The sequence below is a fragment of the Podarcis tiliguerta genome, assembly GCF_965153285.1.
Source record: "Podarcis tiliguerta genome assembly, chromosome: 4".
NCBI classification, from domain to species: domain Eukaryota; kingdom Metazoa; phylum Chordata; class Lepidosauria; order Squamata; family Lacertidae; genus Podarcis; species Podarcis tiliguerta.
This window is the reverse complement of record NC_139537.1, coordinates 39722807-39741060: the sequence shown is the minus strand read 5'-3', so window position 1 is coordinate 39741060 and position 18254 is coordinate 39722807. Positions and strand designations below refer to the sequence as shown.

The window sequence follows — 18254 nt, the reverse complement described above, 5'->3', positions numbered from 1 at the left end:
GGGGGAATCCACTGTGTAGAATCAGTAGTAGTTTGCCTCCCGAGTTCCCTTCCAGAAAAGTGTGCTTTCCCAATAACTATTGTTAGCTATGTTTAGCTCCTTCTTTGGTTTGCAAAACTGAACATGCAAAATAGTAAGAGACAAGCCCTTCTCTAATCATGCCACGTGTATGATTCTTCCTTGCCAAGGACAGCAAGCTTGCTCTCAACGTCTAGAGATAAATGTGCTTTCAAAGTGCCACTTGGTGCTGAAGGACCTGAAACAGACTCCCCAAATTGGCTCATTGCAAGGCACTTCATAAAAAGCCAGCAAAAAGTTACTCTGGGGAAAACAATCCACTGAGTAGAAGAAGAAGCAGTTTGCCTCCCTAGTTTGCTTAGATGTCATGGAAAGAGAGTGTTCAATAAGAGCTGTCATAAAAGCAAAAGAAATACCATGAAGTCAGAATTCAGTGCTTCTCCCAACTACTGTGCCCAGGTGACCAGCACAAAGTATACGCCTTATGAAGTTTATGCCTTGTGTTCTTCAATCACATCTGTAAGCCAGCAACAGGTCTCTTCACCCAACCATCTCTTCCATCTTTTTGCTTGCTGGATATTTGCTGCTAATTCTGCAAGCATTTATTCTGCATTTGATATATCTCCTTGTTAAAGGTAGCAATATTCTAGTTCAGGGGCAGTCATCACAGGACTCTCTTAACGTTACTGGATTCCAACTCCCACCAGCCCCAGCCTGCATGGTCAATGGTCAGGGATGATGTCAGTCAAAGCTGTCCATGGGTTTTCTAATCTCCAAGGCTGATTTATGGCAAGAACCTTCCTTCACTCACTTATGCAGAGTCTTGAACTTGTGCTTGCACAAATTTAAAGACCTTGTTTCAGGGTCTAAGGGCCTATATTTTAAGCTCTGAAGCCACATCTATTGATAGCATTATTCATTTTTAAAATTTATGTCCTATGAATTTTTCGTCAACGGGAACTCAAGGCAGATAACAAATAAACCTTAAAACATGGTCACATCAATGATAATTAACTCCAACTTTTGGAGTGGGAGGGGCAGAATCAGCACTCAATCAGGCCTGAATGCATTCCAGAACAAAAACTGGATAAATATGTTTAAGGAAGATGGAATGCACATAAGCACTGCGTTCGGGTGGTAGTGATCTTCCCAGTAAGATACTGATCTTGTGGAACTTCCCAATATTACAAAACTAATCAGGTTTAGCTTTGCATTATGCTCAAGTTGTGAAAGCACCCAGAAAGGATTTTTAATTCTTATGAATAAAGAATTTAAAAGGTCATCCTTGCCACAAGACCTATCAAATATTTAAGCTAGAATTTATAAGCTACTCACAACAGGCTATAGTCAGAATTTCTGGGATAGTTATCTAGACATAATGTCACATGCAGACTACAACAAATCTGTTTGCAGTGATGAGTGGGATGACATTGTCTGATGAGGATGACAAGGTACCAGCTTCCCTTCATCAGGACAAGCAATTATTAGTATCTCCTTTCTATCTCTTTCTCATTTCCCCAATCTTGCTGTCTCTGAAACCTCATGCCAGCCCAAACTGCAGTCATTTGTATTCAAATTTTTCTCCCTGGCGCACTTAGGTATCTTCCGCTGCAATTTGCTTGGCTCTCTAGTGCTTACCTCATTTCATATAAGACAATATCCCCACCTCTCTCAGTCTCTGTGATAGAAACCATTCAAGCTTATGGGCAAGGCTAAATGGGTTTGGGTTGCCTGTGCAATTTGTAGCAATGGACCATCTTGCTATTTCCCCCCCCAAACTGGCACTTCAAGCCACAAAGCCATTTTATTAACTGTCCACCATTTGGGGTAAATATATATCCTACATATGTTTGTATTGGCATTTGTTGGCAGTTGCTAATTCCCACCAAGCCAGCAAAACAACATTAGTATTTTAAAAGTAATTGTGTCCTTTTCTATTACTGTATGTGGTACATAATCACCTCCAAGTAACATCCAGGCAGAGGGCCTTCTCTCTAGTTGCACCCCTCTGTGGAACACGCTCCCATCAGATGTCAAGGAAATAAACAACTATCTGACTTTTAGAAGCCATCTGAAGGCAACCCTGTATAGGGAAGTTTTTAATGTTTGATGTTTTATCGTGTTTTTAATATTCTGCTGGGAGCTGCCCAGAGCGGCTGGGAAACCCAGCCAGATGGGCAGAGTATAAATACATTATTATCCCCCAAAGTAATACAGTGCTTCCGTGAACACGCACGTAAAAGATGGGTTCAGGCATACATGTGTAAACATGCAAGGAGATCCATTCATTATATTCATCTGTGTGAATAAGCCCCATTCAACTCAGCGAGGCCTACCTCTGAGTAGACATTTGTAAGATTGTGTTACAATCCATTTAAATAAAGCAGTCTATTCAAATAAGTCTTCGACAAAATGGAACAGAGGGATGAGATCAAATTAAACTTCTTTTACTTAAGAGACTCTACTAAGCAAACTATAGTAACACATGCCAATCCTAAATTACAGTTCTCAGAAAATCGCTACTCTTCCATTTATGCTAATAAATGTCCCCAAAACTAATAAATAAGACCATTATCACAATACAAGCAAAGCAATATTTCAAACACTTTGTGAACAGGGACTACTTTCTTCTGACTCAGTCCTCAAGTGCCTGATCTCTGAAACTTTACGCAAGTTTTATTTCACAGAGAACAGATGGCCTGCACTTCTCAACAGCCGGGTCCATTTACAGCTCATCTCTCAAGTTGAGCCCACCATGCTACTTTCCACTAAGAAAATCTTAGTGCATTTACATGTCTAGGTGGAACAACAGAACTCAAATCAAGAGATTAGCACTAAACTGCAGGCTTAATTCATTTTCCCATCTCTTCCAGGAGGTGCTACAGTGCTCGTTAAACTGCATCAAAAGTGAACAAAATGAACAAAGAATAAAGCAGAAGAGCAAAACAAGAACATTAAAATGCTAATAGAAATCACCAGATTTATTTACACAGGGGGTGCATAATTCCTCCCCCTCCCTCCATTTGGCAGTTATACAGTGTGAACACACCTAGTCATCTTGAGCTAAACAGCAGTGCTTCTAAGCTAAGAGCAAGAAAGCAGCTATAGGCCTGACCCTGCAAACAAAAGCCTCTGTACTACACCCCATATAGCCTGTGCTTCCATATAGAGTTGCCAGGTGTGTATCATTCTCATTATGCAGCTGCAGGAAGATCTGCTGTGCTGTCGTAAGGAAGGGCCATCCTTTGTTGGAAGAAGCTGCAACATTTTGAATGCAAACTTCATCCGTGTGAGAAATAAAGACACTGAATTTATACAGGATCATGCCAACAGAAGCTACCTTAGTACCAATGATTAATTGCCAACCCCCACTCCAACAGTAACACAATTTCCAATCAAAAATGCAAAATCACTGTTTTCCAAATGATTTGGGGAAACATGTTATGAGCAAATATGCACAGCAAAGCCCTGGTACTTGCTTTTCTTTCTGTGCTTTTCTTAAAGAAAAGCAAATTGGGGAAGGGGTGAATTGAGCATCCTGTTTTCTCTGACCAATGGGCTAAAGTAAACATTAAGGGCAAACGTTATAAAAAAGAAAGGCAACCTTGAAGATTGGGATTCTGAGTGGCAATGGAGATCCTTAACCTTTTCCCTTTATCTGCTCCAAGTCCACCCCCATAATGCCACACATAGTTTTAACCCCACGTTTCAAAGGTGATTTTGAATTCCATGGAGTTAAAGCTGTATGGAAGAGATGGATTTGGAGCAGACCAACAATGGATAGGGTGTTCACCACCTCTGCCCCACCTCTTCTCTACTCAAGATCCCCACACTCAACACTGCTTACACTTCAACTGAAGGAAGAAAATATGACACAGACCAGGAGTCATCTAAGTGTTCCTAATCACTCGAACCCAATTGCATTAGAAAATGTGTGTTATGGGAAGCCAGCACACAATTTAAAATTAGCATCACACCTTTGCTGCTTCTGTCAGTTGCGATTCCCTGGAACCCACTCCCCCTTTTAAAACTCAGAACGAACTGATAAAAGCCACTTGTTTCACAGTTCTGCCAAGACTATCTAGGGAAGCGCTCCAGTTAATAATGGCAGACAGAGTTCAAACTGCAAGTCAAACTACAAGTCAAATCATAGTCAGGAAATGCAATTGTTTATCATGAGCTCCAACTGAAAGCCATGACAGACTTCTTTCTTTCTGAAGCTTAAAAAACGAGAGTCCTTTCTAAGAGTACTATATATAGACACAGAGGAGCTGTATGCCTGCAGTAAGCCACCCTTTATTTACTCAACCATATATTTAATTCACATAACCATTTTCTGAAGCAAAACTGCACCATCAGCCAAATGAAACAAAAGATCCCATATAACGCAACACCAGAGTTAGCGTTCTGTAATTCCCTCAGATCACCCGCATGGTTCTTTGGAGTCGTGGCCTAACCACAACCTCTGCAACCACCTGATGATGCATGGAAAATTGCTTTCAAAACTGAGAGGAGGTTCAAAAGCAGCTTGCAGTTAGAATTGAGGTCAGCTGTTTCAAGCCAAAAATCCCATTAAACTAGCCCAAACTCCTTGCCAGAGCTGAAGTAGCTGTTTTGACTCCAACCACAGTTGTTACTGCTGGTATGCCAAACAAAGTTAAAAATCGCAATGCAGGATTTAGAGATGGTTATGTGTCCTTCCCAGAAGCCCTTGGTGAAACCTGCACAGCACCTAAAGAGCCTCATTTGACTGTCTGCTACCTCCTCCCACACTCCGCTTTAAGACGTTTACAAGCCTCAGATAACTTGGACACCAGCCAATTTTTCTCTTCCCCTTGGACCATTAACCATCTGGCCTTATGCAGAGTTCTGGAGAACGCAAAAGCTTGTACCCCATTTTGTGATGTTGGTTAGCTGAATAAATGTATTGGCAAAATACAGAGAGAGAGGAAGGTTGCTTTTCCAGGACCTGGGGTAGCAAGAAGTTACACATACCCATCTGTGCATTTGGTTATTACCAAGAAGCAGAATTTTCTGATATATTCCACTTCCTAAAAAGGAAAAAAAAAATTGCTGAGAGCTACCCATTTTCTTCCTTCCCCCTTCCTATTCCCTCCCACTCAAACAGTGTTATTTACTTAGTAAGCAACTGACGTTATCTGGGAAATAGTACTACATCTGCCACCTGGGCCTGGCTTGAGATAAAAAGGTGTGTAGTAATCCTGCCCCTCTTAGCTCTTTGAATATTCTAATCGTGTCGGAGGAAATATGGGGGAGACAATGGATAAGGTAAAGAAGAGATCTTTGTAAACACCCCTTCTTCCATAATACAGTGGTACCTTGGTTCTTGAGCTTAATCCCTTCCAGGAGTCTGTTCAACTCCTAAAACCGTTCGACAACCAAGGCACAGCTTCCAATTGGCTGCAAGAACTTCCTGCACTCAAGTGGAAGCCATGTCGGAAGTTCAGCTTCTGAAAAACGTTCACAAACCGGAACACTTACTTCCAGGTTTGCGGCATCCAGAAGCCGATTTGTTCGGCAACTAAGCCGTTCGATAACCAAGGTACGACTGTACAAGGGGATAAAAACACATCAATTTTGTTTCTTGGGTGAACTGCTTTAGAACCATGTACCACGCACAACAGCAGTATCCCTCTGATGCTCTCTCCCCATTTTGCCCTTAGAGTGCTATCTGAAGCAGCTCTGCCAGCTCACACCTCACTGAGCTTAATGGGCCTTATGCCAGCCAAATGCTTAAGCATCCACTGTGCATAATACTTTGCTGTATCCAAGTGAGATATGCCTGCACTTGCCCCATCCCGTCCCTGCCATTACAGAAGTTTACAAAGCAAGCTATCATGAGCAAAACTGAAGTGGGAGCACACATTTGTCAACACTTGCTGCAATCTACCATTAAGTCAGATTACTGGAATACCAGCTTTCCTCTAACTGTTACATGGATACAAACTGTAATATCGCCTTTCAAGTTGCATTTGAGGAAAAAATGGTTTTAGGCACTCTAGACAGACTCAAGACTTGAAATTTGAATGCAATTCAGATTTTGAAACAGAGGTTGTAAATTCAAAATAAGGCTCCAGAAACTCAGCACTATGTACTTGTTGACACTCTTAATAGTTTAAATGTTTTAAAAAAGTTATTTTCTTCCTCCATTAGCTTTCCCTACCCCCTTCTTCCTGTTTCCATTCGGACTGTAAGCTTGCAGGTATAGTTTTGTGGTTAATTCTGTGTTTTGCACCATTTTGGGGTTCTTGTCTTCTTCTTCACCACATAGACCCCCTTCTGCTTTGCATTCCCCACCCAGAACATTAGTTACGGCAAGCAGGGCCACCTCTCTCATTCTCCCAGGACTCTAGCAAGAGCAGATATAAGAGTAAAGGGACCCCTGACCATTAGGTCCAGTCGTGACTGACTCTGGGGTTGAGGCGCTCATCTCACTCTATAGGCCAAGGGAGCCAGCGTTTCTCCGCAGACGGCTTCCAGGTCATGTGGCCAGCATGACTAAGCCGCTTCTGGCGAACCAGAGCAGCACACAGAAATGCCGTTTACCTTCCCGCTGGAGCGGTACCTATTTATCTACTTGCACTTTTTGGCATGCTTTCGAACTGCTGGGTTGGCAGGAGCAGGGACCGAGCAACGGGAGCTCACCCCATCGTGGGGATTCGAACCGCCAACCTTCTGATCAGCAAGTGGTTTAACCCACAGCGCCACCCGCGTCCCCAGATATAAGAGTAGGAAGCATCAATAAGTTTTGCTTTGCTGCAGACAGGTTACTTCTCCCTCTTGGCGCCCCTCCCTGATCTCCAACTCAACCTCCAGAGACAGAAGCTGCTTGATAGATGTTTCAAGCAGAGACATAAAGTTTCTGGAATTTTTTAAGGACATGGAAAACTCATTTTCCCCTTCATTTGGTGGGAAACGGAAATTTCAGGATTTTTTTTTTTTTAATCTATGCAATACTTTCTTATCAAAGTCAAACCCATTTACTGCCTTAACAAATAATGCTCTACTTCTAATACAATTAGCACATAAAATGGTACATTTGGGCATATTTACTAAATGCACAGCATAAGCCTATACACATTTACTCAGGAATAACAACTTTTGTTTAGATGAACTATAGGATTACAGCCTCAAAAGCATACTTGCCTTAAGAGGCAATGCCACATGCATTCACTGAACCAGGTGGGACTTACTTCTGAGGAAAGTATTGTACTGTTAGTTTTGAGGGTATCTAGGAAGGGAGAGATGAAACAGACTGCTACAAGAGAGGAGTCAGATCAAAACGACAGCAGATACAGTTTACTGCTCCTAGTACCCCCAAACTAGATTGAAGGTCAGAAGAAGGCAGCAAGCAACAACTGACAAGCAATGAAGGCCCTGTATGCTCCTCTCACTAAGACGGTAGCACAGAAATGCATATTGTATTTGAGTGTATATGTCTACAGTATATACAGGAATTATTCTCTAAAACTGTAGATTGTCTAACATTGTAGGTGGTCTAAGATATCTTCATACTGCATATTAAGTGCAAGTAAAACCTGGAATATATTTTTTTTTTTGGGGGGGGGAGACTTTCATCTCTCTGATTTTAGGAATGATACAGTCCAGAAAGGGGGCAGATAAAAAAGAGAAGAGAAGAGATTGGCTTGACCACTACTGGCTTTTGCCACACCCATGTCTGGCTGGCATGCACACCCTGACATATTGCAGCCCTTGACAGTGACAACAAAAGGTTTTGCACTTCTGTTATAAATAGAGTACCAAGACCAATTTTAAATATGCAAGTTAGTGCCTCATATGATGGCAATTCAGACAGAATGTTCGCTCCTTTGGGACCAGTTCATATGACAGTTTTGTTCTACGCAAGCAGTCTCAACCATCCGCAGCAAGTATTCATGTGAAGAGCGTTCATCTGGGTCCTTATGGATACAAAGTTAACAGCAATTCCAACTACTGAGATAACAGGAATTGTTCCACCTGGATCTATCAACCCCCGCGTTACGTTTATGCTTACATAGAGGGTCAGAAGTTGGGACTGCTGACATATATAAAAAGGGTGTTTAATTGAGATGGTCCTTTGAAGCACGGCTCTCAAAGAACATACACTTCACTGCAGCAGCCAAAGTTTCTAAAGGTGGCCTAAGCAGAGAATAACAGAAGAGGGTGAAGGAGGGTGGAAAGAATGTCACATAGCAATAAATCCTTCCGTGGCACAGAATTGTCATTCCCAGTTATGAGCATACTTCAGTATTAAGATCTAGTCAAAAACTCAAGTTTGACAGGCAGGCAAATAATACTTCTCTACCATTTCTCTGCTTCTTCTTCCTCACACTGTTCACCTCCCATTGTCTCAAAGAGAAAAGAAGTGAGGAGGCTAGCCTATTTTCCCAAACCTGACCATGCTACTTGCTCCCCCCAAATCCTTCAGGAAGTAAAAGGGGTTAAGTGGCATTTTAGACATTCGTATATCCATCAATTACTCCTCCTCTTGAACCTGTCTCCTAAAGGAGGCTTAGAAGACAGAGGAAGCAGCAGAATCGTATTGCACACACACATATTACCCTAGAACTGCTTCAGGAAAGATAGCAGAGGCATTGTTCCTCCTGTTCATGAAGGCTAAGTCACTAATGCCAAAGACTCTGGTGGCATCTACCCCCCACCTCCCATGTAAAGCTGACTTGCATCCATTGCGCCCCAAGCACCTTGCCCAGTACTCTACCCAGTAATAACAATCCAAGTTTAACTCCTTTGTTTTGGTTAGTGTGCTATCATAACCAGTATCCGGCAAATTGCCATCTAGTAGAGCAGGACCAAGATTGCAATAGGATGCGTTTCTCCTACCACACCATTTGAGCATCCCCACAAATACTCAGCTTCAACAAGAGCTTATTCCTTGAACACCAACTAGGTAGTAGTCAGACATGTTTAGAGTCATATGCCTGTCAAGTGTGTCAATAGTGGCTGAATAACATGGCTTGTCATCTTTCGAACTCTACCCTACATTGCAGCCCATTTACTTTGCCTCGGATAAGTCTACCTTTACAGTACGTTTATTCTTAAAATATGATAAACCATCAAAAAATATTAATTTTCTGTTTGTAGAAACTCAGCACTGTGCTGTGATCACAGAGTCCTACTACAAAGCTGACTGTGCAAACCCCAAAATTAGAACCATCAGCCCATCCTGGCCATTTACTGCATTTCAGCGCAGATTCACACCTCCAAGATAGCATTCCCTGTTCAAACAAGCAGCTCTCAATTATTTCCTCATTCTCAGCTCTAAAGAACGATGCAATCTCTTTAGACTCACTCACAATACCATTTTCATTTTATAAAAGTGTCTAACAGTGCAGTAAACTGTAAATCAAACCTGAGCTTCAATGATTCACAGAACCTGAACTTCATTTGTATTGGGAAATCTACCCTTTATCTGCTGTCAAAACATAAGAACAGCTATATTCATGCAATAACTTGTGCCAAAAAGCCCACCTAAGATTTGGTGGCCTCCACCTTATGCCATCCCAGAAACATGAGCAGTTTTACTCTTGCCTTCCTATATAGTATTCTTCATTTTTTTCTCCAAATTATGAAGATTCTTACATGGAGAAACACATTATTAAAACCTCCCACTTTACTGAAACAGTACAGGGCCAGTTAATATTGCAGATTGTGCAAATGAACAACAAGCACAAGAAAAGAAACCCGATACACAGATCAGGTGGACAACGCACAGGTTAATTTCCTTTTGCACTACAAGTCCACAATGAATATTAAAACATGCATTAAGAAGAGTAAAACTGAGAGTACATAGTCAGACTAGTTCAAGTCCCAGATCACAACAATGATGGCAATGCACAGAGTGGCATTTCTCCCCCCAGACACAAGGGTGCTAAATTTCATGCAGCAAGCCAAGTATTATCAGAGAAATGTGATCCTCTTTGGATTTTCAGATGTTTTCAGCATAGGCACTGTGAGAAGGTCAAAGACAAAACTCAGTTTCAACTTAGTATTGGGTGAACCAATAGTGTAAGTAAATCCATTGATTATAATTAAACCTAGTACATTCTCCATCAAATATCTTCCCTGTATCTGCTTTCCTTGATTATTAGCACTTTGTATCCTATATCCGCAACACATTTTTGATCAGTTCTTCACTTGCCAGATGTGCATAAAAGTTGTTTAATATCTTTGGTTTTCATATTTCATGAATTTTGGGAAATTAAATAATATTTTATTAGCTTTAGACTTGTCTATGTTTTGCATGAGTCTTTGTTCCAATACATAGTTTTAGAAGAGATATGCTCTCCACATCTATATCCATTATTTCTCATTCATTAGCATTTTCCCAACTTCTTATTTAACAAACTGCCTCAGCTGCTTTCACTATAGCAATATGAAACTATTAAGGGCACTGTGTCCTTGGAGATATTAGCATGGAGTCACACTGGCATTTTATTTAATTTAAATCAATAATCAACTGAACCCACAAGGGCTCAGCAAAGATAGTGTTTAAGACAAACGATGATATCAACAAGGATATAGAAAATACAGAAAATTATATACTGCTAAATTAAGAATCCCCCCCCCCTCTGTGGGAGTTCCAAGTACTTTTTGCAAACCACTTTGATGTGGTGGTGGTTGATTTTTACAATCAAGCAGTATACATTTTATGAATGAATGAATGAATGAATGAATGCTTTTCCATAAGAAGCTGTCTTACTAGATGAGACCAAAATTCCTTCGAGACCAAAATTCCACTACCGGTACCTCCAATACTGGTGAGCTATATATCTCCAGAAACTCACAGACAGGGAATGGAGATAATTGTCTTCTCTTGCTTGCACCAGCATCTAATACTCAAAGAAGCACACACCCTCTCAGAGTAATGGCTCTCTCAAGGCTAACAGCCATTAAGAGGCCAATCCTTCATAAATGTGTTTAATTTTCTAAAGCCTTGTAAGCTAGTAGCCATTGCTGCATCTCATGGGAGAAAATGTATTTTGTTAAATACTCGTAGAAGTACTTTTGGCAAGTGTTTCAATTCAACTTCAACTGGCAACCCCAAGATTACAGAATAGAGAAAGAACACTATCCATCATCTTGCCAACACAATTTTGTAAACCTCCATCATGTCCAACCATCTACAACACAGTCCAGAAAAAGGAGTCTGAAACACTTTAATCACTCTACAAATTTGTAGGCATTCTTTTCTTGAATGCTTCAGAATAGTAAACAGTATCCAAAAGTGGCACCATAGACAGCAGTCAGCCACCAACAATTCTCTCTACGTTCTTAGTATTCAAGCTCATCTTGTGAACTGTACAGTCAAAAGTGTATTTGTTGCTCAAATGAGATAGGACTATTTTATCTGCTTCATGGGCATAAATAAATTCTATAATTTGCAGCCTGAATGTATATATTTTAAATATCAAAACAGAAATCCTGTGTGTATTCTGCTCAGACAGTTGTTACAAGCAGCAAGAAGGGACTACATCAATTTATCTGAAGTGTGGATTTCACCTGCGTATGGGAGGTTAGGGGAGAGGTAGTACTTCTGGTGGGGGGTATGTCATGCTCCTTCTGAAGTAATTTGTTTACCTTGGGTCCCCACGCTGCACACAGCTCTCATCTGGGGCTCCTAGAAGCTGTCAGCATGCAACAGTGGCCACAGCCCAGGAAATGTCAAGCAGAGGCTTGACAACCATATGTCAGGAGTGCTCTGATGGTGTTTCCTGCTTGGCAGGGGGTTGGACTCGATGACCCTTGTGGTCTCTTCCAACTCTATGATTCTATGATTCTATGATTCTATGATTCTATGAAATGGTTTCAGGGGGCTAACTGATGGGCAGCTGATAGGTTTCAAACCCTCTGCAAGTTAGAAACTTCCCCTGCATGTGAAGACAAGCTCCGGCAGACTGAGCAGACAAGAGCAATAATGGGTGCAATGGCCAAGAGGGCGGTTTCTGCATGTGCTGTAGAGGGAAGTGAGGGGCTGATGGGGTTCATCAACCTGGGAAGACAGCCCATCTAGGAGAAAGAAAACTCTGATCCTAAACCTCTGCTGGCTTGCGAGATATTTCAGGAGAAGAAAAGGCTACACAAATCCCGAGTTAAGTCCCTAAGGTGGTTGGACAGCACCTTGTACATCTCCTTCTGGCAATCCCTGCAGCCAAGCTGGTGCCAAACATGTTGCTCTGCTCTCCACACATCAGAGTGGCCAAGAAAGGGGGTATTGTTGTCTGGGTAGCCCAGGACCTCCATACACCCTGCCTAGGCTTGCACCCCAGGGAGATCCCATCGGTGCTGCTAACACAGTGGTTTGACTCTACCCCTGGAGGCATACTCCATTCCCTCTTGAGAAAGATGGAGGCCAACAACAGCAATGGTCAATAATGGGAAATAATTAGTGTGAAAAATATCTGCACCATTCACCTGGATGCAATCACTTTGCAGAGCCTTGAAACACTTCTGAAATTTAGGAACAGAGGAGAAGAGCAAGAGCATGCAAAAAGTGGTTGATCTCAGTGAAGCAAGGCCACACTGATCTCTCTTTTCATACCGAGTTGGGCAAACCCTACTCTTAAAAGTGCTGGATGACAGAGCAGAATTGTTTTTATTCTTTACCACAGAGGAATGAGGAAAATGTAATATCAGGTTGCTGGCAGTTGGAAAAGAACAGGTAACTCAGCACATATTAATTTCACCCTTTAATCCTTTCAAGCATCAGGACTTTCCCATATGTTTCCTCTGCATACTCATTTCTAGTATTGATCGGTGAAATAGCATATCTAATGGGCAAAGCCCTTTACACTCTCTCTTGCTTTGACTTTTTACCATAATTGCATTGCAAAGAACACTGTTTCATGAGGTTCATGATTACAAGCAGACAAGCAACTAATTACTGGAAGCCTTTAACTGCAGGGTTTTGAATTAAACCTTGATTCAAATTACTAACTGTTGTAGCATCAAAGAAATCAAACAGCTGGAAATGCAAGCCATTGCAAACAATGGACATGAAATGAAGCTCTCTGAAAGATCCCTAATGCTAGCCAGGAACTGGAGATTAGACAGAAAAAGCAATGCAAGAACTTCTGAGGCATGGAAGACAAATATTGATTACCTGGGGATTTTGAATGTTGATTGGGAATGTTCTTGCTGTGGTACAACATGAGTCACCTGCTTTCCCTCAAGCCCTTTCCCACCAAAAGAAAGAAGCAGTTTTTTAATTAAATGGAACAGTTATCTTAATTAGGACTGGAAAGGCTGACATTTGCTCAGGTTACAGATCAAATACACACAACTTGCTAAGAACTTGCAAGGTGGCTTTCCACGTGGTTTGGCAAAAACAGACCTACTTGTGGGTATTTAATTTTTTCCCTGCAGTTCTCATGCTGTTAAAAGGTAAACTAAAGACTGAAGCGCTCATGCTCAGAATGCAATGCCACAAGCCCATCAGCAGATTCAGCCACCTTCCCAAGACATGTACCTCAGCTGTTTCCCTATGAAACCATAGTTAGAAGACACGCTCTATTGAAGGCAGAAATAGCAACGCATTTCCTTGTACACTTACTTGGTTTGGTAAATATATAACTACGGTAGGTAATTACCCCGATAGCAGGAAAGACCTTTGGTCATGTCCCCTATACATGCCATACCAAACCTCTGCAAATATATCTATCAGCAAATTATTTCCCTAAACTTCAACCTTCATAGACACAAGACCTAACTAAATATGCTTGACATATTCTGATACAGGCAACCTCCCATTTACACGTGTTCCGAGGCACTGCACGCATCAGTGAAATTGTGTATTTTTGAAACACCGCAAGAAAAACCTACAAACACCCTGTTCCGCCCCTGCCCTACCCCTTTTTGTGACATTTTGGTGACTTTCACTTTCAGGTTCGGCACAATGCATGCATGCACGGTCACACACATAATTGAACGTGCATAAATGGCAGGTTGCCTGTACCCCATTCACTCATATGACGGAGACAGCATCAAACTCCCAACAAACTTGCCTTTCATTACCACTGTACAATCATGCAAAAATGAGAGAATTTTAAAAATCCTTGTCTACAGCCTTCTCTCTGTAGCCAACTTTAACACAAGGGCACTTTAAAACAAGTGATCTTCCATAAGCATTGTGGGCAGTGAAAAGGTTAAAAAAAAAAGAGCAAAGGACCCTTGGACGGTTAAGTCCAGTCAAAGGTGACTATGGGGTTGTGGTGATCATCTCACTTTCAGGCCGAGGGAGCAGGCATTTGTCCACAGACAGCTTTCCGGGTTATGTGGCCAGCATGACTAAACCGCTTCTGGCACAAAGGAACACTGTGATGGAAACCAGAGCGCACGGAAATGCTGTTTACCTTCCTGCCACAGTGATACCTATTTATCTACTTGCACTGGTGTGCTTTCAAACTGCTAGGTTAGCAGAAGCTGGGAGCTCACCCCGTCGCGTGGATTTGAACCGCTGACCTTCTGATCAGCAGGCCCAAGAGGCTCAGTGGTTTAGACCATAGCGCCACCTACGTCTCTACTGGGCAGTACCACATGCACAACTGAATGTTGGAACTAGCATTTTTATTATCACACTATATGTGATGACACCCAGGTCTGTTCACATCAGCACTAGTCTTATCTTTAGATAAAGAGGGACACACAGATTAAGGAAGAATGAACCTTCCTATACCTGCAATTTACCTGTCTGTAGTTGCTTCCCTCTACCACCTCCGCCTTGTGATTCTCACATAGCCCCTCTCACTTCCACTATGGGAGGCCAGCTGGGGGAGTGAAATGGGGAGGGGGAAATAAACTGCAAAGAAGTAAGTTTAGCACTCAGATATGAATCCATGTGGCCCCTTTTCTCTAAAAAGGCAACCAACCATTGGGTCCAACACCATTACTTTTTAGTTTATTTGGACAAACTTGGGTCAACAAGCAAGTCTGTCACAAAACTAGTACATGTACACAGCCCTAGGTCATGAAGGGCAGATCTGTCTTCTTTGAACTAAATGGACATGAACACCAGGTCCACTAAATATTTTAGTTAAGGAATTATTTACACCATTCATTTCATCTTAGAGGAGGAGGATGGGGACATGAAACATGGTGTGTCCAAATTATAATAAATCCAATATTTTGCATATGAAAATACCAAGAACTTCAGATTTGATGAAGATCTAAGTACTGAAGAAATGATTTTAGATAACAAATAATCCTTAAGAGAAATGGTTCTTCCATTATGCACCCCAAGGCCTGCATTCCCATTACCCTCTGCTTAAGCCAATAAAATTATTGTAAATCTTAACATGTTAAACACTGAAGCTTTTCTATAAAACTTTACAGCGTTATATAACCGATATCTTACAGGTTAATTACAGAAGCTCTGAATTATCTTTTCCTTAAGCTGTGATACACTAGCAGTCTCATTTAAAAATCCCTCTACATTGTATATTCTCTAGGTTTTTTCACTCTCTCACACATGGTTCTTATTTTAAAATGTGTTGTTCTGAAGTGCTCCAAACACTAGAGCCCAAAAGCCAAGTATGGAACACTCCTAGTCTAGCACCGGAAAACACACCAGGGCAGCTGTTCCACTGAGTCTACAAACTTTTAGCAATTATAGATGTGCCATGCATTAATTAGTATGGTATATTCAGAACTCAAATTAACAACACTAAAATTAGCGCCAGAGCACTTCTGAACACCAGAACACCTCTGAATACCAGAGCGCACGCACACACACACTCTCTCACACACCCAATGCATGCAAAACTCTTTAATGCTAGTTCTTTAATGCTGCAAAGCTATGTGGGCAAATTTCAGCAGAAGCATGTTTCCATTAAACTAGGTGTCATAGAAAGAACTAGGAAGTGAAATCAACTGCTGGACGCATTGGCATGGCAGCTTCCAAAATCAAAGAAGTGAATAAAATATACTGACGGAAACTGTGAAAGGTTTAATCTAAGCACCGTATAGGAACAATGTAAGAAGACGCCTTTCCCCCAAATCATTAAAAGTACCAAAGCTTTAGACAGAGAAGTTCACAATGATTTAATGAACTCATACCTTAAAGGGCAGCCGCTAAAGCCAGCCATCCTATCCCCCCAAAGGTGACCATTCCCTATTCATGAGCAGGCTAGACAGAAAGCTAGACCTCCCGCTACATTAAGGAAGGAATTAGACACAGAGTTTAGTTACCTCTGCTATGACAGAGATATGAAGAAGAATACAAGAGTGGATCTGTTTCCAGTCTTTTAACACCCGCTTATAAAGTGGAGATTAAAGCTGCATTAATGTTTTTTGAGGACATAAGAGGAATATGGCACTGGGGGGGGGGGTCTCATTTTCGGTCACGGAGTAGGGTTGCCTCCTCCAGTCAGAGAAATCACTTGGGACTCCAAAAGTGTGCCGGGTCTATTCACTGGAGAGCTGGGTCCTGCAGAGGGGGGTGGGGGTGGGGAGAGACCTCCAAGCATGGGCAGAGTGCCTTCCTCCACTAACAACTTGCGCGGGTATATTTTTCCAGGCTTCAAAGGGTCACAACATGGCTCTCGAGCAAACAGCCCTACAGTTCAACCCTTGATGGTTTGATTTTTAAAATGACAAAGACCAAAACAAAAAACCCCAGCCACTGCTCATATCCCGCAACACAGCTACATGCCAATAAGGAACGCCGCGTATCCAAAAGCCAGGTCAGGTCAGGATCCCCAGCACCCGAGTCGCGCTAACATCGCCCTCACATCGCCTAGTGTCTCCCTCTCTTGCTCTCGCCCCCCACCCCCACTCGCACATCCCACCCCTCTTTTTCCCCTCCACCCCTCTCCCTCCCCAGGTTCCAAGGACTCACCAAATAGCGACAGGAGCAGCAGTAGAAGCAGAAGGGGCGCGTCCTCCCCTCGGTGCCCCATGCCTCTGCGTCCAGAATTGGGGGCGGGCAAGAAGCGCGCCGAGAGCCAGCCAGCCGGAGCCCCCCAAGTCGGTCAGCGAGCCAGCAGCCCCTCAGCTAAAGTGGAGCCTCCAACAGGGGGTGGGGCCACAAAGCAATAACCCGAGCGCGAGGCAGGAGCAGCGAGCAGCCCTCGCCCGCCTCTTCCCCGCTGGCTGGCTGGCTGGCTTGCCCTGGGAGCCGGCAGGAGCGAGGGAGCCGCCCGCCTCAGTCTCCGCCGTCGCCGCCGTCCCCCTCCTCAGCCCGGCCGCGCAGCCAACCACAGGGACAAACTTTCCCTGCCCCCGCCCCGCTCCCCCTCCCACAGGTGCCGAGGGAAGGCCGGCCCGGCCCCCACCCCCTTAAAGGGGAGGAGGAGGAGGAGGTGAAGCGGCTGCGCTCCCCGCCCGCCGGCAGCGGCTGCTTGTCCTCCGACGGCGCTGCCGAGGGATTCCCCGCGCCGCCTCAGCCCGGCCGAGGGAAGCCATCCACTAGTTCCATTGCATTTAACAACCAAGCAACCTCCGCACCTCGCTCGGCACGCCCCGCACCCGGCGCGCGCTCTCCGTCGGTGCGCGGCGCTCGCCGCCAAATCCCGCCCCTTCCACTCTCCGTCTCGGCGCTGGGATCCCGAAAGGGGGAACAAAGTGCCGGCAACTAGAAAGCGAAGCCCTTCAAACCAGGCGGGAAGAAGAAAGAAGGCGGGGAGGGAGGGAGGAAGTTGGCCGCTCAGGCGGATAAAGCGCGCAAAGAGGCTCAAAGGGGAAAATCGAGTAGCCCGAAATAGTCCCACACGTTGGAAGTGAGAAAGGCGAAGGGGCCTGTCAGCGTCGTGCGGAGGGTTTTATGGCTCGCAGCGCAATCCTAAAGTATATTTACTCCGGAGTCAGACTGGCCGGGTTTTGCTCCCAAGGAAACGTGGGTTAGGTTTGCAGCCTTTGGCTTCCTACGCACGCTCGTTTGCAAAGTAAATTCAGTTGAAATGTAGGGGGAAAGGAAGTCCGATGGGAGATCGGGGACGTCTTTGGGCGCACGAGTCCCCCCCCCCCCCGCCCGCTTCTCCGTTTCAGGGGCCGTGTTTGGGCAATATGGGATTATGGGACACGCTGGGGATTACTGGTCAGAAAGGCAGACTCCACGGGAAGCACATCCCACTTGAGAAAGGGAGGTTCCTCGGCGCCACCTGCTTCCCAGTCGCAGCAAGAACGGCGAAAGGCCCTCCACACCTTTTGCTCTAACTAAAATCCCTTTGCTCTAAATCCCTTCCCCTGGCGATGGGAGACGG

The 18254-nt window shown here is 43.6% G+C and overlaps 1 protein-coding gene across 2 annotated transcripts in view; it reads right to left on the bottom strand.

Moving 5' to 3' along the window:
* PTGFRN (prostaglandin F2 receptor inhibitor) overlaps positions 1-17259 on the bottom strand; it is a 78406-nt gene extending 61147 nt beyond the window's left edge. The window contains exon 1 of one of the 2 annotated variants that reach the window (XM_083439231.1): positions 16892-17259. In XM_083439231.1, the coding sequence (XP_083295357.1) occupies positions 16892-16952 (61 nt within the window). In that variant the 5' untranslated portion in view covers positions 16953-17259. The remainder of the gene's footprint in view (positions 1-16891) is intronic. The other variant, XM_083439232.1, reaches the window with a different exon arrangement.
* Between the last annotated feature and the right edge of the window lie 995 nt (positions 17260-18254).